General features: G+C 39.7%; 1 protein-coding gene across 1 annotated transcript in view; it reads right to left on the bottom strand.

Annotated features, from left to right (window-relative positions):
- Nucleotides 1-19,088, bottom strand: part of CBL (Cbl proto-oncogene) — a 100,772-nt gene extending 81,684 nt beyond the window's left edge. Inside the window, exon 1 of the mRNA XM_079103874.1 lies at nucleotides 18,767-19,088. Coding sequence (XP_078960000.1) covers nucleotides 18,767-18,958 — 192 coding nt within the window. The 5' untranslated portion in view covers nucleotides 18,959-19,088. The remainder of the gene's footprint in view (nucleotides 1-18,766) is intronic.
- Between the last annotated feature and the right edge of the window lie 3,558 nt (nucleotides 19,089-22,646).

Below are 22,646 nucleotides of genomic sequence, written 5' to 3'. Positions count from 1 at the left end.
AGGCATACCCCTATAATCCTAGCAATTCAAGAGCCTAAAAGAGAAAGATCACAAGTCCAAGGTCAGTCTTCACAATTTAGTAAAACCCTTAGCAACTTAGCAAGTAGCTCAGTGGTAAATTGTCCCTGGGTTCAACCTCCAGTAAACATCCCCCAACAAAAAAAAAAAAAAAAAAGATTTAAGTTTCCAATTAAAATTTTAAAAGACTAAATAAAGTTTTAATATTCTGACAACTGCATCAAACAGCCAGTGCGTTGGTGCACACCTATAATTCCAGAGACTCAGGAGCCTGAGACAGAAGGATCCTAAATTTGAGGCTAGCCTCAGCAACTTAGCAATACCCTATCCAAAATTTTTAAAACATTTAGAACAACCTGGGGATGGGGTTCAATAGTTAAGCACCCCTTGGTTCAATCCCTGGTACAAAACCAAAAACAAACAAACAAACCAAAAAAACGGCATCAAACAGCCTCATCAAAATTTTAGTCATTAACCTTGAGTAAACTTCTTAACCCGAGCCTGTTCTTTTATCTGAAAGAATGCCTACCTCATAACAAAATGTTTATGAAAACTCTGCAAATTTTCCAATAAGGTAGACCCCATAAATGTTAGTTCCCCTCCCCATTTTCATACAACTTGACCAGGTTCATCTGAAAGGGCTGGGAGAAAGAGAAAACAGTAGCCAGGAGCAGAGTGTGTACCTATAGTTCCAGCTATTCAGGAGGACCACTTGAGCCTAGACTACTAAGCTATCAGGTGCTATACAGATGCAGAAGGGATGTCCACACTAACTTTGGCAGCAATATGGTGAGGTCCTGGAAGTGGGGACCGCTTGGTTGCCTAAGGAGTGTTGAACTGGACCAGGTCAGAAGCAAAACAGAACTCCTGTGCCAATCAATAGTGGAAATGCACCTGTGAATAGCCATTACAACTCCAGCCCAAGTAATATGGCAATACCCATCTCTTTTGCACCTCTTTGATGTAGGGTACTTTGCGTGAACAATGTCTTCAAAATTAGGAAAAGTTTGTTTTCTGGGTTTGTATGTATTCAGGAGTTTATTAATTGTACATTAAAAAAAGAAGAGAGAGATAAGGTAAAATGATAGACCTCACATCAGCTTTTCTGTCAACTCTCAAAAGTTGATGACATTATTCCTACCATTCTGGATCGCTGCCTCAGCATATGGCTCTACACAGTCTCTGGCAAACAAGGAACAGGCAACACAAGAAAAGGTGACCAACAACCTACAAACACTAGGATATCCACCCCTTCAAAGGCCAAATGAAGTACAGCTCCTAATAAAAAGATTTACACTTAGCTAGACACAGTGGTACACACCTGTAATCCCAGTGTCTGAGGAAGCTAAGGAGGAGGCTCTCAAGTTGGGAGCCCAGCCTGGACAACTTCATAAGACCCTGTCTCAAAATAAAAAAAAAAAAAAGGGGGTTATGGATATAGCTCAGTGGCAGAACACCCTTGGGTTGAATCCCCAGTATTTAAAAAAAAAAAAAAATTGTATTTATATTCAGAGGTACACATACCAATCCATATTCTCCCTAATGTATTAACACCAGAGTTGAGGTTAAAATACAGTCTAATAATATGCAGTTAACATCATAATATGTAGTTAAAATGTGTCTAAGATGGGCTGGGGATGTGGCTCAGTGGTAGAGCACTTGCCTAGCACGTGTGAGGCACTGGGTTCAATCCTCAGCACAACATAAAATAAATAAATAATAAAAGTATTGCATCCTTCTACAACTAAATTATATGCAGATAATTTAGTTATAATTATATATAAATGTGTCTAACATCTCTGGGAAAGAGGTATACTACATTTCCTTCTTCAACAACACCGCCAAAATACTACACTAAAATTGCTCTGGTGTTACACAAACAATGAAAGGCCTTCGATATGCAATCAGTGTTTAATGACAACAAATTGAAAAAAATTCCAGCCCTTACACCACAAAATGTCCCTAAAACACTTGATTCAAATGCATTTTGAAAATAACACCATGTGCCTTCCACAAATGTTAATTGTGCTTCCTTAGAATTGACCTTGAAAAGATCGGTTTGAAGATAAATTATCCACTTTTCTCAAGATCTTTTTAAGATGAGTCATTGCATGACCAGGGAATCAGCACTCCACTAACAGTGCCAAGCCTTGAACTCTGGAACACTAACACAGACCATAAAAAAGCTATAAGCTGGGTGCAGCGGGCACACATCTTAACAGCTACTCAAAAGGTTAAGGCAAAAGGATTTCAAATTCAAGGCTGGCCTGGGCAACTTCGTGAGACTTAGTCTCAAAATAAAACTTTAAAAAAGGGCTGGACCTGGGCACGGTGGTGCACACCTGTAATCCTAGTGACTTAGGAAGCTGATAAAGAAGGATTCCAAGTTCAAGGCCAGCCTAAGCAACTTAGCAAGGCCCTAAGCAATTTAGTGAGACCTTGTCTCAAAATGTGAAGTGTCGGGCTGGGGAGATAGCTCAGTTGGTAAAGTGCTTGCTTTGCAAGCACAGGGCCCTGGGTTTGATTCCCAGCACGGCAAAAAAGAAAAAAAAAAGGTGGAGGGCTGGAGTTGTACCTCAGTGAATAGAGTGCTTACAAGGCACTGGATTAACAGAGTGCTTACAAGGGCCTAGATTCAATCCCCCACTGAAAGAAAGAAAGAAAGAAAAAAAAAAAAAAAAGAAAGGAAGGAAGGAAAAGAGGTATGCCTACTCTTCATATGAATGTACTCTGGGGGAAAAAAATGTAAATTATAACCTTTAAAATAAGGTTGCAGGGGCTGGGGTTGTAGCTCAGTAACAGAGCGCTTGCCTGGCATGTGAGTCACTGGGTTCAATCTTCAGCACCACATAAAAATAAATAAATAAAATAAAGGTCCATCAACAACTTAAAAAAAAATGGTTGAAAAACATGGTTGGGAAGCTGAACCTTTCGTAACAAAACAAAAAAAAAAGTTTGCAAAAAAAGGACCTGTGTAATTCAAGTGAATAGTTAACAAACATCAAAAGCAAAAATGACTTGCCTTTCTGACTTAGTGAATTTTAAATTGGCAGTCAGTTAACCTCTAAAGCACAAATGTGTACTCTGAGCTTAACAAACATCTACCAAAAATTTTCTAAAACATAAAATATTTTCTTGCTTAGTTTGGCCTCTATTTGGTCAACTTTATTTCATTTTCCAAGTCCCATAGTAGCAAAAACGGCTGCCTTTTGTTTACTTCTGCCTGTGTATTTACAGCATCACTCAGAACAATGTAAAAAAGAAACGTGCTTAGCTCTGGGAAACCAAGAGTATCCTTGTACAGATGCCACATACTACATTCATAATAGCCTCTCACTGGCCTCACCCCTCCCTTTGCTTCTGCCAAGGCTCAATGGTCAGTAGAAAAAAACTGAACTGTTATGATCATAATGAAGAGAAATAAAACTGCTTTAAAAGTGCCAAATTTTAAAAAAGCAAAAGGACATATGCAACAGTGTCTACACCTAATTGTTTTAAAAGCAGAATATTTTTACGCAAATTATAAATATATAGTACATAATCACTATATGCCAAAATAAACAAAAGGTATAATAATGCAGCTTTTACAAACATCACATGTCTAAACTTGATGTTCATAGGAAAAAGTTCTGTAGACACTTTACTTTCTGTGCCCAGCTCATTCATCAGCATTATAGTGCACAGACCCTCTAATTATATGTGTATGCATGTGGAATGTGTGAGTTCAAGGACAATTATTCCATTTTATTTAACCAAGCATCACAAGTGTTTCACAACTCCCTTGTCCATAAAGATGTTTAATAAATATCTGCTGGTCATCACCGAACAACACAGGGGACAATAATGTTATCTTAATTATCTTCAGTTTAAAAATATGCCCTTTTTGTTATTGCTTGGCTTGTTTACCCATTTTCAGGTAGTGATGACTTTTTAAAATTTATTGTTCTTTTTAGTTATACATGACAGCAGAATCCATTTCAATATAATTACACAAGCATGGAATATATTTTATTCTAGAGTTCCATTCTTATGGATATACATGGTGGTGAGATTCACTGTATTTTCATATATGTATATGGGAAAATTATGTCAGATTCATTCCACTGTCTTTGCTTTACTTATCACCTCTCTCTTCCCTCCATTCCCTATTGTCTAATCTACTGCACTTCAATTCTTCCCTTTACCCGTCCCAATTATTGTGGGTTAGCTTCCATATATCAGAGAAAACAACCTTCGGTTCTTGGTTCTGGCTTACTTCACTTGGCATAGTAGTCTCCAGGTCCATATGCTGGCAAATGTCATAAAGTCATTCTTCTTTATGGCTGAATAATACTCTATTATGTATACGTACCACATTTTCTTTATCTATTCATCTATTGAAGGGCCTAGGTTGCTAGGTTCAATAGCTTAGCTATTGTGAACTAAGCTTCTAGAAACACTGATGTGAAAGGGGTTAGGATCCCAGGGCAGGGCCTGGGCTGCAGTTCCGGGGGATGAGCGGCGCTGATCGGACCTACACTGTCTTCCCAATCCCGCGACTTTGCTTCTGTGAGGAGTGGGACCCAGGAATGGCAGAGAAGGGGCAGTTAAGGAAAAAGGGCTAGACTGGTTGGACAATGTCCGCCCTGGCTTCTGAAGTGGCAGAGATGGAAAAGGGTTTCACACTGGTGCCTCGAGCTATACTCTCCAGTAAACTATGGCAGCTTTTCTTTGCGGGCTCGTTTTCAGTCTCCTTTAAAACACTAGTCTCTGACGTATCATTGCGTTGACTGGGAAATGCAGGGCTAGTTAGGGATGCTGAAGTTCTCAGCAAGAACACGGACCCTTCATTGTTTTTTAAAATGTTTATGCTGGCCTAGGCATCACAGCAAGTGAAGTTTCCCAAGTCTCTTAATAATTCTGCAGTGCTTGGAAAGACAGTGCTTGGAAAGACAGCCCTTGGATGCAGTCACAACAGCCAGGGAAAAAGAAAATGTGAGGGAAGTGGTGACTCTGGGGAAATACAGGTCTAGTTATCTTCTGCATGATGTCAAAATACAAATGTAAAGTGGTTACCTTCAAACAACTGATTCATTGTGCTCAGTGACTTGCCTGTGGTCACATTGCTAAGTTAGTCAAATCAATGTTAAAACCCAGAATACGGACAGCTACTCTGAGATTCTATTTCGTACTAAACTCCCACTTAAATAGAGATATGTCATATTTAAAAAAAATAATAATAATGTGGTTGTGTCACTGTAGTATGCTGATTTTAAGTCCTTTGGGTATAAACCTAAGAGTGTGATAACCAGGTCAAAGTGTGGTTCTATTCCAAGATTTTTGAGGAATCTCCACACTGCTTTTCAGAGTAGTTGCACCAAACTGCAGTCCCACCGGCAGTGTATTTTCTTCCCTTCATCCTCACCAACATTTATTGTTACTTGTATTATTTTTTTCTTTCTTTCTTTCTTTTTCCATTATTACTGGTTTGTTGCAATCAGGACTCAAATTAGGTGGATTCACTGAAGCTGACGGATATGAGGGGATGGAACCCAGGGCTTTGCACACGCTAGGTAAGTGCTCCACCACTGAGCCACACCACCAGCCCTGTTACTTGTATTCTTAACAATTGCCATTCTATGAATCAAACCTCATTACCCTGTGTAAACGTATGATTACGCAAATGGTATGCTGTTACTCCATGTACAAACAGAAACAACATGTATCCCATTTGTTTACAATAAAAATAAATTTAAAAAATAATTGCCATTCTAACTGGAGTGAGATGGAATCTCAGTGTCGTTTCAATTTGCATTTCTCTAATTGCTAGAGATGTTGAACATTTTTTCAAATATTTGTTGACCGATTGCATTTCTTCTCCTGTGTCATACTCCTGTGAAGTGCCTGTTCAGTTCCTTTGCCTGTTTATTGATTGGATTATGTTTTCATTTATTTTTTTATTTATTTAAGGTGGACACAATGACTTTATTTTATTTTTCTGTGGTGCTGAGGACTAAACCCAGGGCCTCGGGCATGCTAAGCAAACACTCTACCACTGAGCCACAACCCCAGCCCCTATTTTATTTTTATTGTTACTGTTATTTCATTTTTTTTAATACTAAGGAATTATTTCCAATTACACAGAACTATATGCTTATAAGACTCCTTTTTAAGGTTGAGAACTTTTATTTGTTGTCTTCACTAGTGCATGCCAGCTCCAAAAACCATATGATACACAGCGTTACCTCAATAAATATTCTGAGATTGAATATGCACTTGTAATAATTCATGAATGAGGTGGTTTTTTTTTTTTCCTTAAATAATACTTTTATCTCTGTAGACCCCAACTTATCCATGGAAGAATTCATCATCTAAAGTTTTCCACATGTCTAAAAATGATTAAAGTAATATGCTACAAAAATAAGAAGAAAGCTGGATATGGGAGCGCATTCCTGTAATCCCAGTGATTCGAGGTTGATGAGGGACTGCAAGCTGGAGGCCAGCCTGGGCAACTAAGACTCTATTTCAAAGTTAAGGGCTGGGGATATAGCTCAGTTGGTAGAGTGCTTGCCGCACCAGCACAAGGCCCTGGGTTCAATCCCCAGCACCCAAAAAAAAAAAAAAAGAAAGTTAAAGAAAAAGGTCTGGGGGTTGTGGTTCAGTGGTAGAATGCCTTTGGGTTCAATCTCTAGTAAGACCAAAGAAATAAAAATTTAAAATATATGTTTATTCATGATGTGGAGCTATATATAAAACATGTAAAAATTTGTTACCATTTCAAAAGAATCAACCTTGCTCAAGAGGATAGGAGGAACAGGGCAAAGGATAATAGTCCAGAGCCCTGGGATCTAGTCTGGTGATCAGCATTTACCAACTATATGACCTTAGATTTGTTATTTGCCTCCCTAGATCTAAATTTCTGTTCCTGTAAATTAAAGAGATCAATTTATGTCTAATGTCTTTTAAAAAAAAATTTTTTTTAGTTATCAATGGACCTTTATTTATTTATATTTGGTGCTAAGATTCAAACCCAGTGCCTCACACATGCTAGGCAAGCACTCTGCCACGGAGCTACAACCCCATCCCTCTTAATGTCTTTTAAAGCTTCAAATTTTAGAAATTCCATCATCTCAAAAACTTGAAGATGTTCAACAGTCTTACGAGTACAAATATACAGTAAAGCCTTTAAACAACAACTCATGATTATTTTTCAAAGATAAATCAGAAACTAACTTTTTTTAAAAAAGAAACATCATCACTAGATAATGGCCCTAGGAAAAAAGCCTTACACCTCTATTATTCTCCATTACTGATTTATCAAAATCCCATTCAGGCTCTTGAATAGTAATTACTACATAATATTTCTCAAATACTACCCAAGAGCATTTATTAAAAATATCATGCCATTTATAACTCATTATCAATCTCATTGCTTTCATTTATCACATCAACTGAAAAGAATAATACATTCAATATGATGTATGAAATTAAATAGCTGATATGTTCTGACAGCTTAACCATGTGGTTTTTATACGATTCTATTTTTTTTTTTACTTTTTTTTATTGTAAACAAATGGGATACATGTTGTTTCTCTATACGATTCTATTTTTAAAAGGAAAAAATAATTTTTTTCCAGAGTTATCAGTACAACTTCAAATCAAATACTTAACATGAACTAGAGATTAAATGATTTTGCATTGTTTTTGGATACCACACACCAATTTCAACACAAATGTGGATCAGGGCATAGTATACATGCCAACTTGGTGTAAAGTCCCTCTCCATTCCCCAATCTTCTTTCGTATCTCCTCAGGGATTAAGTAATGGTTTGGCTCATGATTCCCACAGAGGGTCCCCAGAGCTGTTTACACACTTCAGTATCACACAGACTGTTAAGTGTGAGCCCTGGATCACCTTTAAGACCCCAACACCTGGCATGTAGTTTGTGTTCAATAAAAATGTGAATGTGAACTAGGCCAATGCCTGTAATTCCAGCAACTCAGGAGGCTAAGGCAAGAGGATTACAAATTGGAGGTCAGCCTCAGCAACTTAAGGAGAAACTGTCTCAAAATAAAAAATGCAAAGGACTGGAGACACAGCTCAGTGGTAGAGGGTCCCTGGGTTAAATCCCCAATACCAAAATAAACCAAAAACCAAAACAAAACCAACCTGTAATGGTGGAAAGGTGCCAACATAATTTTCACCTAAAGGAACTAAACAAACCAACTACTCTACTTAAATCAATAAGCCAGACAAGGAATGATGGTGGAAGCAGATTTATTTGAGGGCACTGTGGCAAAACATGGATTTTTTTTTTTTTTTTTTTTTTTTTTTTGGTAAGAGAATTGAACCCAGGGCATTTACCACTTAGCTACATCCCCAGTCATTTTTACTTTTCAAATTTGAGTCACGACTCTCTAGAATGCTGAGCCTCAAACCTGCAATCCTCCTCCTCAGTCTTTAGAGATGCTAGGATTACAGGTGTGCACCACTGTGCCTGGTCAAACTATAGATTTTTAAAATTTTAATGTACGATTCCTATAACCCAGCAATTGCATTTCTAGGGATTTTCTAAAGAAATACTTAAGAGTTGGGCGTGGTGGCATGCACCTATAATCCCATCTACTCAGGAAGCTGAGGTTAGAGAATCACAAGTTCTAGGTCAACCTCTGCAATTTAGTAAAAGTATCTCAAAGTAAATAAAAAAGGACTTAGTATGCAAGGCCCATTCTGAAAGAGAAAAGGAAATTCATAAGAATCTGTATTCTGCCAGGCATGATGGTCCACACCTGTAATCCCAGCGACTGAAAAGGTTGAGGCAGGAGGATCTCAAGTTCAAGACCAGCTTTAGCAACTCAGCAAGGCCCTCAGCAACTTAGTGAGACCTCATCACAAAACACAAAATAAAAATGGGCTAGGGATGTGGCTCAGTGGTAAAGTGCCCCTGGGTTCAATCACCAATACAAAAAAAAAAAAAAAGAAACTATGTACTACTGTACTGCTTTTAATATTAAAATTTGGAAATAACCTAGAACATCATCAATATTAATTTATTAAATAAATCTACATATATCCACATCATAAAATTCTAGCCTTTTTCAAAAATTTTTTCAGGGAGACCTACATACATGTTTCCATATTAATTTGCTATAATATAGCAAATTTTTAAAGAATTCCAGAACCCTTGTTTTAAAAAAAATCCCACTTCTGCTTAAAAATGTTTACATATGTATTAATTTCATAATTTAAGAATATTGGCTTTAAAATATTTTCCCCATTTTTTATTGATGCATTAGTTATACATAATGATGGGATTTATTGTTACATATCTGTATATGCACACAATATAATATAACTTGGCCAATATCATTTCCTAGCATTTCCTTCCTCCCTCCCAACCTCCTACCTCTTGGGCTTTAAAATCTTAAACATAAATAAGATATTTTACTGCTGTTTCCTTTAAAAAAAAAAAAAACTGCCAAGTTTTTCTAAAATAAAAGCCAACTGCAGTATGGAGCCTTAGTATATCAACTATGGTCCCTTGACCAGCTGCACTCATGTCTCCTGGGAGCCAGTAAGGAATGCAGAATCTCAGGCTCCACCCCAGACCTACTCGGATTCTCCATTCTTGTATAAGCTAAGCAACTTGGAAACTTAATCTATATGAACTTTATAAGATACACTAAAATTCCTGATATATTAACAGATGTGAAATTGTAAACTCAGGTACAATATAATGAATTATTAATACTTGTTTGTCAGTCTTAGGGAGCAAATGCTAAAAGGTCAACTACTTACTAAAGTTAATAAATCACTCTCAAAGATGATGCTGTCAAAATTTCTCAGAGTCACTTAAGAAAAGATGTAAGGGCTGGCTGGAGGAATGGACACTCAACCGTAGATACTGGATATGTCTGGAAAGGGTAGTCACTTGAGGATATGACAGTAAATGGGGACTTTTACATTCTGTCCTATAGATTTTACAATTCATAAATACCTTTTGTTTTTCTCAAAGAGTGCTACAGCTACATACTGCTATCCAAAATAAATCTAAACCAAGAGTAGTCAAGAATCAGGATCCCATTCCACTCAATGGAAGCACCAATGAACTGGCCTCATTTTAAGCATTCTTTCATGGCAGATCCAAGTCAGAGGGAAAGCAGGTAAGCAGTCAACAGTGGCTGTGAGAAGGTACTCAGGCAGCAAGATATGCTAAGCACGACTCACTGCCCATTCCAAAAGCAGCAGAGAGAGACTTAGAATCACTACTGATTTCTTCTGATGGCTATGTCATGGTAGTGGCATATGCACTGCCAATGTCATCATTAGCACCCCTTTCCCCTGGTTTTGGAAACTGCTACAGGAAGAAACATTGTGGGGACAGAGTTGAGGCTGGCTTCCAGTGCTCCTGGTTGACTACTCCCACCTATTTCCTTCCAGCACAAAATGTGCTAATCATGAAAACATTTCACAATGACTTGCTTGTCATAATCCCCTTCTCCCTAACAAACCTAATACAGATCAGAATTAGCAACTTCATTGGAAAATGTGATGTGAAATTTAGGTTCAGTTTTCAAACTAATAATTAGTTCATTATTCTCTTAATGCTCTAGATTAATCATTAGGGAAATGGTTTTTCAGAGTATATTATTATATATTTGAATATAACATGAACTCTGCTGAGGAAACAAACTCGTCGTGATTTATCATAAGCTCTCTATAAGTATATTACTAGGTAACAACATACCAAAAATGGGTTTTCCTATAATCAGTCACCAAAAACAAAAGTCACAAATGAACAAAGCAAATTATGTTCTTTCCTGACCTAACACTACTCTGAAAATAAAAAATAAAAAGGGCTGGGAATGTAGCTCAATGGTAAAGCACCCCAGAGTTCAATTTCCAGCAAAAAAAAAAAAAAAAAGTCACTAATCACATGAACTGACTTATGTTTCATACTCAGTAAGAAATTATAAAGAATTTTATATCCTTTGGGGGGAGTTCTTAATAGACACAAAACAACACACTCATGTTTTATGATGACTGTTATACTACCTTTATAAGATAAAGTAAATGCTACCTTAATTCCGCCCTCAAAAACAAATTCCTGATTGATTCTCCCAATCAGACGGAAAATGAAGGACTATGTTAAGACAATGCCTTGGTCTTGAACAGCTCTAGTGGGAGGAGAGACAGATGTACTGCTAAACTGACATTAAAAAGTAATAAATGCCACCACAGATAAATGAATTAACTATAATGGGAAAATTATATGTACAAGTTTCTATGTTTATCACCCAAAGTAATCAGCACACATAATTTGAAAACACTAATCCTTAACTTAAAAGCAAGCAACAGTTGGGGCTGGGGACATACTCACTGGTAGAGTGCTTGCCTAGCATGTGCAAGGTCCTGGGTCCATGCATATAATACATATGTATACATACACACATACATACATACATACACACATACATTTGGTAGCAGTTATTACATGAAATGGTACTAGTTAAACATTATCTTGACATATCATTTAAGAGAATGTTCACTTTGCTTGAATAAATGGGGGGGGGATGAGGACTGCTGTTCTCTATCTGCTGAGGTCACCGTCTAAATGCAATCATAGATCTCTTAACAGGGCTACCCTCTGAGAAATGCATCTTGAAGAGATATCACCATTGTATGACTATAAGAACATACTTACACAGACCTAGATGACATGGTGTAGGTCAGTCACTCATTGTGGTCTCTTGATACAATGGAGACACAATAAACACAAGATGCAAGGCTAACAGGACATACTGTTTTATAGTAAAATATTAATAAGTAGATTAAAGGAGGACACTCTAAAATAAAGAGATAGTAAATACATAAACTAGTAATATAGTCATTTATTATCATATGGTATCATGTACTATAGGAATTTTATTTGGTATACTTTTGTACAACTGGCATACACTAGTATCTTTACACCAGAATCACCACAAGCATGGGAGTAATGTATTGCTCTGTTATTTCACCAGGTGACAGGAAATTTTTGGCTCCATTAATGTCTTATGGGACCAGCAAGGTATGTGTGGTCTGTGGCTGACTGAAATAGTTGTTATGCAGTACATGACTGTAGTGGCTTTTGTGATTGAGGGAGGCTTTGTTGAATATGTGAGAAGGAAATAGATGGAAGAATTTACTAAGCCTTGGAAAGTGGGTAATCTTGAATTTAGGCTCCACTATTAACTCTCTCTGAACCCAAGTATCTTCATCTATAAAACAAGGATGACATCCATAACTGGCTACAGCAATAAAAAAAAAATTAATGTGATTAAAATAAATTCTCACCCCATCTTTTCCTTTCAGTTAATTCCACTGGGGCATACAAAACAATTTAACAAACACTTTAAAAATACCATCTAAGCCAGACACAGTGTAATCCCAGCATCTCGGTGTAATCCCAGCATCTCGGCTAAAGTAGGAGGATCACGAGTTCAAAGTCAGCCTCAGCAAAAAAGCGAGGTACTAAGCAACTCAGTGAGACCCTGTCTCTAAAGAAAATACAAAACAGGGCTGGGGATGTGGCACAGTGGTCTAGTGCCCCTGAGTTCAATTCCTGGTACCCATCCCCCAAAAGTACCTTCTATTGTGTAACTCCCTTAACTGGATACTGCAGGAGATAAGTCAGTTACAGATGCTGCCCTCAGGAGTTTACAAGCTTCAGAGGTTAAGATAAACAGACAAGAAATGTGTCTCCATGTGTAAACGTAAAAGATGGCATCTCACTTTGGACATGCTTCTCCTGTAGTCACTTATCACATATACCACTTATAACGCAAACTCCTGGAATGTAAGAACACATACCTCATACCCTGTGTGGGACTCAGTGTGCATGCAAACAGGAAGAAAGAAATATAAAAAGAGAGGGAAAGAAAGAGCGAGCAAAAGTCAGGTGAAGGGGCTGGGGATATAAGCTCAGTTGGTAAAGTGCTTTCCTTACAAGCACAAGGCCCTGGGTTCAATCCTCAGCAACACACACACACACAAATAATAATAATAATAAGCTCAGTATTAAAAAAAAAAAAAAGGTGAAATATTTATTCATAAATTCAACTAAGTGTCAGGCAAGGTGGCACAAGCCTGTAATCCTTGCAACTTGGGAGGCTGAGGCAGGAGGATTGCAGGCTCAAGGCCAACCTGGGCAAATTAGTAAGGTCCTAAGCAACTTAGCGAGAACCTGCGTCAAAATAAAAAATGGCAGGGCATGTAGCTCAGTGGTAAATCACTCCTGGGTTCAATCTGCAGTACAAAAACAAAACAAAACTTAACTCAGTATCTCTTACTTCCAAAATACAGGAATTTACCTAAGGTTTTTTTGGGGGACAGGGCACAGGTAGGGTAAGCATTAGATAAGGTAGGAAATCATTTTGTTTTGTTTTTGCTGCAGTATGGGGGATTGAACCCAGGGATGCTCTACCATAAAGCTACATACCAGGACCTTTTTATTTCAAGATAGGGTCTCTCACTAAGTTGCTCAGGCTGCTGCCTTTTAATTTTTTATGTTTTTATTAGTGTATTATAGTTATACATAATAGTGGGATTCATTTTAACATAATCGTACATGCATGAAATAGAATTTGCTCCATTTCAGTCCCCAGTGCTTCCTCTTTCCCTTCCTCCCTCCCTCCCACTATTCCCCTTCCTCTATTTCACAGGTCTTCCTTTTATTTATTTATATTTTTTTTAATTGGTGCTTTATTGATAGACATAAAGGTGGAATTCACTGTGGTATGTTCATATAAGTACTATACGTCAATTTCATTCCCCATTTTGTCCCACCTCCCTCAATCTTGTTCCTCTACTCTACTGAATTTCCCTATTTTCTTTTTCTTTTCTTTTCTTTTTTTTTTTGTTTGTTTGTTTGTTTGTTTGGTTTAGGGTACCAGAGATTGAACCCAGTGGTGCTTAACCAATGAGCCACATCCTTGTCCTTTTTTATTTTTTATTTTGAGACAGGGTCTCACTAAATTGCTTAAGGTCTTGCTAATTGCTGACTTTGAATTTGTTATCCTCCTGCCTCAGTCTCCCTCAAGTCTCCCAAATCTTTGGGATTACAGACACGTACCACCACCACCATACCCTGCTGCTGGCTTTCCTCTATTTTCAAGGGATCCACCCTGCCTCATTTTCCCCCCTACTTTGCTCTACTTTCTGCAAATAAGAGAAAACTTCCATTGTTGGTTTTGTTTTTTGTTTTTGATACTGGCGATTGAACACAGGGGTGCTTTACCACTGACCTACATCCCCAGTACCCCTTGTTTTTTATTTTGAGACAGGGTCTCAAAGTTGCTGAGGCTGGCCTCAAACTTGGAATTCTCCTGACTCAGCCTCCTAAATTGCTGGGATTACAGAAGTGTGTCACCATGCCCAGTTTGCCTTATATTTTCAAGCCTCCTGCTGTAGCCTTCCTCTTTCTGTCTCAGGCCACTGGGATTACAAGCATGTGCCACTATGCCCAACAAAAATAATCTTTTCAGCATACATTTTTAAACTCAAACAAGATGGCCATGGTGGTACATGCCTGTAGTCAAAGACACAAGAGGCTGAAGCAGGAAGATTGTATATGTTCAAAGCCAATCTCTGCAATTTAGCAAGGCCCTAAGCAAGTTAACAAGACCCTGTCTCAAAATAAAAACTTCAAAAAAGCTGGGGATGGAACTCAGTGGTAAAGCACTCTGGGTTCAACCCCAGTACCAAAAGAAAAACTAACACTCAAACAATAAAAGGGGGTCTCCCACACAGGTTTTAAACTCCTGGGCTCTAGTCATCCTCCTGTCTCAGTCTCCCAGAGTTGTGGGCCTCCATGCCACCATGGCCAGCTAAAAATACTTTTTTTTTTTTTTTTTTGCAGTGCTGGGGATTGAACCCAGGGCCTTGTGCTTGCAAGGCAAGCACTCTACCAACTGAGCTACATTCCCAGACCTAAAAATACTTTTTTTTAAACACAATAATGTTTTACCACGCACAGTGGCACAAGCCTATAATCCTTGGGATACTGAGGTAGGAAGATCTCAAGTTCAAGGCCAGCCTCAGCAATTTATTAAGGCCCTGTCTCAAGATAAAAGAAAGGACCAGAGATGTAGCTCAGTGGTAAAGCACCCCTGGGTTCAACCCCAGTACTAAAATTAAAATAAAATAAACACATGCTTTAAAGGAAAGAATTTGAGATAGATGTGATGGCATATGCCTGTAATTCCAGTGACTTGGGAGGCTGAGGCAGGAGAATTACAAGTTTGAGGCCAGCCTCAGCAATTTAGCAAGTCCTTAACCAATTTAATAAGAATACTGCCTCAAAATATATGCTTGGTTGGGGTTCAATTCCCCCATACCAAAAAAAAAAAAAAAAAAAAAGAAAGAATTTTTCTAATAAATTATACCCTATTGAAAAATAATCAACACCTTAATGTTTTAATGTCAGCTAATTTCAAATAAAAACAGGACTGAGGGTATACTCGCTGATATACTGCCAGCATGGTAAGACCCTGAGTTTAATCCCTAGCACCATAAAAATAAAACAAATAAAAAAACAGTACGGGCCTAAAATACCATCAGCTCAGTTCCAAGGGTGGGCAAATGATCTGAAGCCTTTTATTCCCCCAGTACATCAGCAAGCTAATAATGGCTCTTTCATGTTTAAAAAGTTGTAACAACAAAGAATATGGTATTAAGTATGTGGCTGGCAAAACCTAAAATATTTACTATCCCTCCCTTTACAGAAAAAGTTTGTCAATCCCTGCTAAACTTCACAGTGGAATTTTACATCTCTCACTAAACATCTTTATACTTTTAAATTACATTTAAGGCAATGTGCGTGATTTTCCTTTGTCTCTTTATTTACTAGCCATTTTCTTCACACAGACATATTTACACAAATATTTATTACAATATCCTGGGGATGGAAAAGAAAAAAAAAAACTTAAAAACAGAAAAACTTAAGAGTCTCCATCTTTTGTTTAATAACAAACATTTTAACATTCTAGCATGATCATTTTTCCCAACTAACCTACAATGGATTAGTAAATCAGTAAACTGGGTTTAGAGTGACCAGAATCCAGAATTTATACCAACTTCAACAGCACACATCCAATGGTGGAGAAACTAACAATTTCCAGTGCTAAATCAACCCCAAGTATCAATCAGATATAAAACTATGACTTAGGACTAAATTCAATAAACATGGGGGACATATCTGTGGATGTGACAGTACATTCTTACTACTTGTATACTACCACATGAAGTCAAGGAGGTGTAATGACCAACTAAAGACAACAATAAATACAAAATAAAAAAAGAGAACCCCCTACGCTTAAAACATCAAGGGTAAAAGAGACGGTACAATCCAGCAACCTTCCAGAAGTATTCAGAAAATCTAGAAAACAGTATGAACCTACAGGACTAAAACATCAGAAAACACTAAATTTTCATTTCAACACAACATGTATGACAGTATGGAAGTCATCTTCCAAGACAAGCAGTACAAGAATAAAATATCCCTTTTCTAGACTGAAATGGAAAAGCTAGAAGCATACTGTCCTTGAAACTACCTATACCTACCTAAAAGCATTTTAACTCAAAATTTTTGAGTTCCTCTTTATGCCATCCAAACAATTAAAACATCCTGCAGAACTCAAAATTAAATATGCATAAAGAGATGAAGAAGTAAGACATAGGGAAGACTTTATTTGGATCACCATGTAGAACAGCACTACCTATAACTTACCCTTTATTTACTAAAACACAAAAGTTTAATTAAAAGTTCATCATTTCTAAGAAGTCATAAATCAGCATAATTCTGATACATTTCATCCACATGGCCTACACAAGAAACTGATTAGTAATGCAAATAATTTTTCTCTCAGAGGGACATTTTTTTTTTTTTTTTTTTGGTACCAGGGACTGAATTCAGGGGCGCTCAACCATTGGGTCACATGCCCAGTCCATTTTTGTATTTTATTTAGAGACAGGGTCTCACTGAGTTGCTAAGTGCCTTGCTAAGTTGCTGAGGCTGACTTTGAACTCCTGCCTCAGTGTCCCCTGGCTCCCCTTTCAGTCTTTAACAGTAAATCCCCAAAATGCAAACTTACTAACTCCGAACTTCGAATACAGTCAATCGTTTTTAAAAAGATGTCAATATAGTTAAAAAGTTTCCTTCACATACCTACATTTCTGTAATGGTTTTATTATAATTTCTAATAATAAAATTAGCACTGCTCCACCAATATAATCGACAAATATTTGTCATTAATTATAATACCAATTTGTCTCTCCCTGTATGGTGCTGGGGATGGAACCTGGGGCTTCTTGTAATACCAATTATTTAACCATGAGAAAAATCACCCTGAAAAAATGGCTCTGAAACTACTTGTATGCACTACATGAGTGTTAATTCTCACACAGGACTTGTTAAGCATTTATATAGAACATTTACATTCGCCAAGTACTTCATAATCATTTTATTAGCTGTTTTTAGTCCAAAAGAACCCATGAAAAACTTTCAGAAGAGGAACCTAGGCTCGCGGAGGAACCAAAGAAAACCAATTTAACCCTAGAGGAAATAACAGCATTCTCTCATATGCCAGATCCTCCTAATCACTTTTAGTCCGAAGTATAAATTTTGCCAAAATGTTATTAATGAATGATAAATATCAAGGAATATTATTGAATTCTAACAGAACATGAGACTGCTTATACCCTTTTTAAGTACATGGGACTACTACTTACTAAATTTAATTATATAGACACAACTATAAGGAAGTAAAATTCTCAAACATGACACACTTAAATGATTAAATATAACGTCTTTAATTTTTTTTTTTTTTTTTTTTTTTGCACTTGCTAATCAAAGAGACTCATGCAACAAACTCAAAGTCAGGTCCTGCAATAAAAAGGAGTTAGGCCCTTACAAGAAAAAGTAAAGCCCAGCTAAAAGCGGTGAGTGGAGGGAGGAAGTTATGAAAAAGTCAAAATCTGCTGCTTGGCATGTTCGGTCATTCCACCTTCCAGAAGATAATGATTCTAACCAGAACTTGTGGTTTAATCAGTGCATATCTCAGCACTGGCAACAGATCACATCCCAATGCTTCAGAGGGTAACAAAAAACTTGAGCTAGCGCTTGATGTGGAGCAAAGTTCCCTCCTTGCCCCATTTAAACCTCCCTCTTTCTTTTATCTTGGTATTACATCCTAATGAGGGGGGGAAAAAAAAAAAAAAAAAACCCTTACGTTCACCAAAAGCACAGTTAGCCGGTGGAGTTGTCCTGACCCCAGGTCCCCCAATCAGAGCCCATAAACCCAATTCCCTAGTCAGATGTCGACTCCTCATACAGCCAGGAGAACCAGCCGGTCAATCAAACGCTTCCTTACCCCACTCCCGCCGGTCTCCCAGGGCCAATTCCGTGACCCACATCCCTACACCCCGCACAGAGCCCCAAACTCCGCACCCCCACTGCACTTCCGCCCCGGTGGCTTCCCAGTCAACCCTCACCCCAGCCCCCACCCCATCTTTGTCTCGATCCCCCAACACCTCAGCGTCCCCAACTCCCAACGGCAGCCCTTCCCCCAACCGACCCACCGCCCCGGCCCCCTGCCCCCCGCCGCCGACCGGTCACCCCAGCTCCTGGCCTCCAGACCCTCCCCCAGCTTCCTCCGTCGGTCCCAGCGCTGGCCGAGGTCCTCCGCCCACGCCCACCCAGCTCCCGCGGGTCCTCGGCAGGCCCGTCACCTTGTCCATGAGCTTCCAGCACTTCTCCACCATCTTCTTGTCCACGGTCCCCGGCGGGTGGGGGCTGAGGTGGTGGTGGTGGTGGTGCGGCTGGAAGGCGTCCTTCATGAGCCCGATCAGGCCGCCCGAGCCCGAGCCCCCGGAGCCGCCGCCGCCCCCGGCGCCAGAGCTCTTTTTCACGTTGCCGGCCATGGCCGGGGAGGGTCGGGGCCCCAGCCGGTCGGCCGGCTCCGCTCCGCTGCGAGCGAGGGAAAGGAGGGCGTGAAGGAGGGGCCTCTCTGGCCGCCGCAGCAGCCGCCGGCTCTCGGAGCTGAGGGAGGAGCGGCCGCGGGGAGGGGAGTGGGCGGTGCCGCGGGGTGCAGGGCGCGCCCCTTCGGCGAGCGCGAGCCCGGCGGGCGGAGCGCGGGGGCGCGCGCCGGCGACTGACTGCTGACCTACGAGCTGGGGAAGCAGGCGGCAGTGTCGGGACAGGGGAGAAACCCCCGCCCTTCCCACCCCTCGCCAGCGCCCACGTGCCCACAGCTCCCGGAAAGCAGCCGCCAAGTTTCCGCGCCCGCCTCCCCCGCCCCTATTCCCGAGGGCGGGAAAGGGGCGGGGCCAGCGAGATTCAGTGCCTGCGCCCTCTGCTGGAGACGCGCGAAAAAGAAGCGGGTAGGCTCCAACGTGGAGCCTGCGCACTAGGCGCAAGCGGAGACCTCCATGTTCTTGGTGGGTTGGAGGTTGGTGCTTCAGGAGAGGGTCGTCGACAGGTAGCAGGTAACGGTGGAAAAAATCTTTACAAGTCCTTCCTTCACGCCTGATAGATGTGGACATTAAACTTAGGGTTATTTGCTTCATATCGTGTACATTGGAAGGAGGGAGGAAGTTATTTCTCCATCCCCTGGCATTTTAGATTCTTCATTAAGACGCGGTTGAGCACAAACATATGAATGCTGCAGATTGTTCCAGCCTGATTAGGCCCCAGAAAGGCATAAAAGCGTAGGACACTCAGGCCAGGAGCTTTTCTTCCATGCATTTGACCTCTTAAAACAAAGCACGTTCCCTTTCTGCTTCTGGAGGCTTGTCCTTTTCTGGGAATTGAACATGTTCTTGAGATTCTCCTGCTCAACTCATTGCATCCCCCGCTGGTCTGCACCACCAGCATGAGGCGCCGCCTACAGAATCGAGACGCTGCCCACAGAATCGTGAAACCTCTGCAAATGCTGGCCAGAGCGGTTCTTGCTTGGTCTAGGGAACAGAAATGTAGTTCCCAGTCACTCCCACTTCTCTAATCTAAAAGTTCCGTTGGAAGAACTACGAAAATAGAAACTTCCTTTTCAAAGAAGGAAGTGCCCTGCCCTAATTTGCTAATTCTGAGCTTCAACTTTGTGAGTTTGCAGTCCCAGGTGTGTAAATAAGTACTTAAGTCTGCCTTATATTTCCCTCCTAGCTTTTTCCACAAAAAGTCCTTAGCTGATTTGGAAATTAAATTCCTCAAGTACTTCTGCGAGACAGCAAAATATCTCTGAACTCAAGGATCATTCAGCCAGTCATCCTGAGTTTGCAAGTCAGTTGCTTTTATCTAAGACTGATTTGGGAGCCTACATTATCATTTCCTACCAATAGAATGTCCTTTTATCAATTCCTACCTACAAAAAGTTAGAGGAGACTGTAGGCAAAATCGTAAATGTCAAAACTTTACATCCCTAGAGCCATCACCTTAATTGCAGTCCCTCCTTTTCTTTCTCCTGGAATATTGAAAGTGTTCTCATTGGTTTCCCTCCTGCCTTCAATCCCATCCTGCTACCATATACTACCTGTAGTATAGTTAAGAGAGCATCACACCCCCACAACGATAAAAACTAAACACTCTCCATTGCCTCTGGAATAAAACTTAACAGCCATGTTCCAACCCCAAACCAAACTCCCTTGCAGAGCTGGAAATGTAACTTAATGATAGAGTACTTGCTTACCATGGTGAGGCCCTGTGTTTGGGCCCCGGTACTGCAAAAAAATAAAATAAAAATAAGTACACCACAGTTTTTGCACTGAGCACAGTGGCAACGCCTGTAATCCCAGCTTCTGGGGAGGCTGAGGCAGGAGGATAAGTTCAAGGTCAACCTCAAAAGTTCAGCAAGACCCTGACTCAAAAATAAAAAATAAAAAGGGCTGGGAATGTAGCTCAGTGGTAGAGTACCCTAGTTCAAGCCCCAGAAAGGGAAAATAAATAAATAAACAAACAAACTACCTCACAGTTTTATACTACTCCCTAATACATATTTCCTATGCTGGGTGACTCATCAAGTCACAAAATACCACAATTCTTTTTTCATCACCATTACTCAGAGCATTTCCTCTGTCTGAAGTGGACTTCTAAAATCCAATTCATTCTTCAAAACTCAGCTCCAATATTATCCTCCTGCTAGAAATAATCCTTCACTCTTCTAAATGTCCATATCCATTTATTTCTTATACCACATGTTAATTTATGCTATACTATCTTGTCAACTTTGGGTCTTTCTCAGAACTTAACACAGTGTAGGTGCACCAGGGTATTTTTCATAGTTAAATTCTTGATTTAGCAGAGTACAGGTAAAATTTTAACCCATGGAACTGTGCATGTGCACGTCTAGGTATACGGTACTCCTCTCTGGCTTGGCTTAAGGTGTCCAATTTGTGTTCTCTTCGGTGAGGTCTGCATAACAGGAAATTATATAATGTGCATTTGGTTTGTGCTGGAGCACGTCCTATTTTTTTTAATATACAAATGGCCTATCTTTCACATTTGGATAAAGGAGAAAGGGTGATCCTTCTGTCCTCTATATCTCTTCAAAACTCCCAGATGTGTGGGATTTTATTCAAAGGAAGATACTTCTGCTGGAATGATCTTTCCTTTTGTCCCTTCTAAACTGAAGTTAATGCAAAAAGACAGATTGACTTTTTACTCACAATTTTTATTTGACTTTTTCCTTTTTATTGGTGCATGATTTTTTTTTTCCTTTTTACTGTATTTTGCTTGTTTTTGAAAATGTACTAGAGATAGGGTTGGATTGCTGAACATAATGTCATTTCCATTCTGGGTTTTGCTAGAGCCGTTTCATGTTGTATCACATCACGTGGCATGTGGCACTTTTCTTTCCACTTCACCTTCATCCCAAACCACATCCTCATTCTGCACCTGAAAGTCAGTTGACTGAACATACTTGTAAAGTAAATGCTCTTCTGAGGCATGGTATGTTGCTTATATTCTGTAATTTTTATCCTCAATATGTCATTCTATGCATCAGCATAAATAAAGACAATCATTCCGTAGAAGAAGTTCCCAAACAGCCTCCTAGGAAGAAGGACTGAGAACCTCCACTGTATTCCATAACAGAGGGAGGGAATTCTGGAGGGAGAGTAAGTGACGAAATGCTGCAAAATTAGAAGAAAAGTACTTTCAAATTTTGAGAAATATGTACAAGGTTAACTGGCCGTGAGTTATAGGAGCTGTAAGCTTTGCAAAGACAAGCCTGGCTCTTCCCTTTGCTCTATAAAATGTCCAAAAGATCAGAGAAGTACCCTGCAGCCAGAAGGGGTCAAATACATATGCATTGGCCTCTGCCTGCATCTGCCTACTCCCTAGAGCCAAGACTTTTCATTCCCAGATCTCATGTCCATTTCTGAAAATCTACTTCTGACATAGGCAATTGACCAAAAATGTTGAAGGGAACAGGAATGGAGACAAGTACCTATAAAAAGAGTTTGCAGGTCCCCTGATCCACAAGGAGAAAAGCCCTAAAATTCCTGCTCTTTTTGTTCTAGACAGTATGGTGCCCAGAGATCCAGGTGACTGACAGTAAGGCTCCAGACACCCTCAGGGCTGGAGGGAGGGAGGGGGCTTCTTGCCAAGAGCAAGCCG

Source organism: Sciurus vulgaris (genome assembly GCF_902686455.1).
Source record: "Sciurus vulgaris genome assembly, chromosome: 11".
NCBI lineage: Eukaryota > Metazoa > Chordata > Mammalia > Rodentia > Sciuridae > Sciurus > Sciurus vulgaris.
This window is presented reverse-complemented; position numbering and strand designations above follow the sequence as displayed.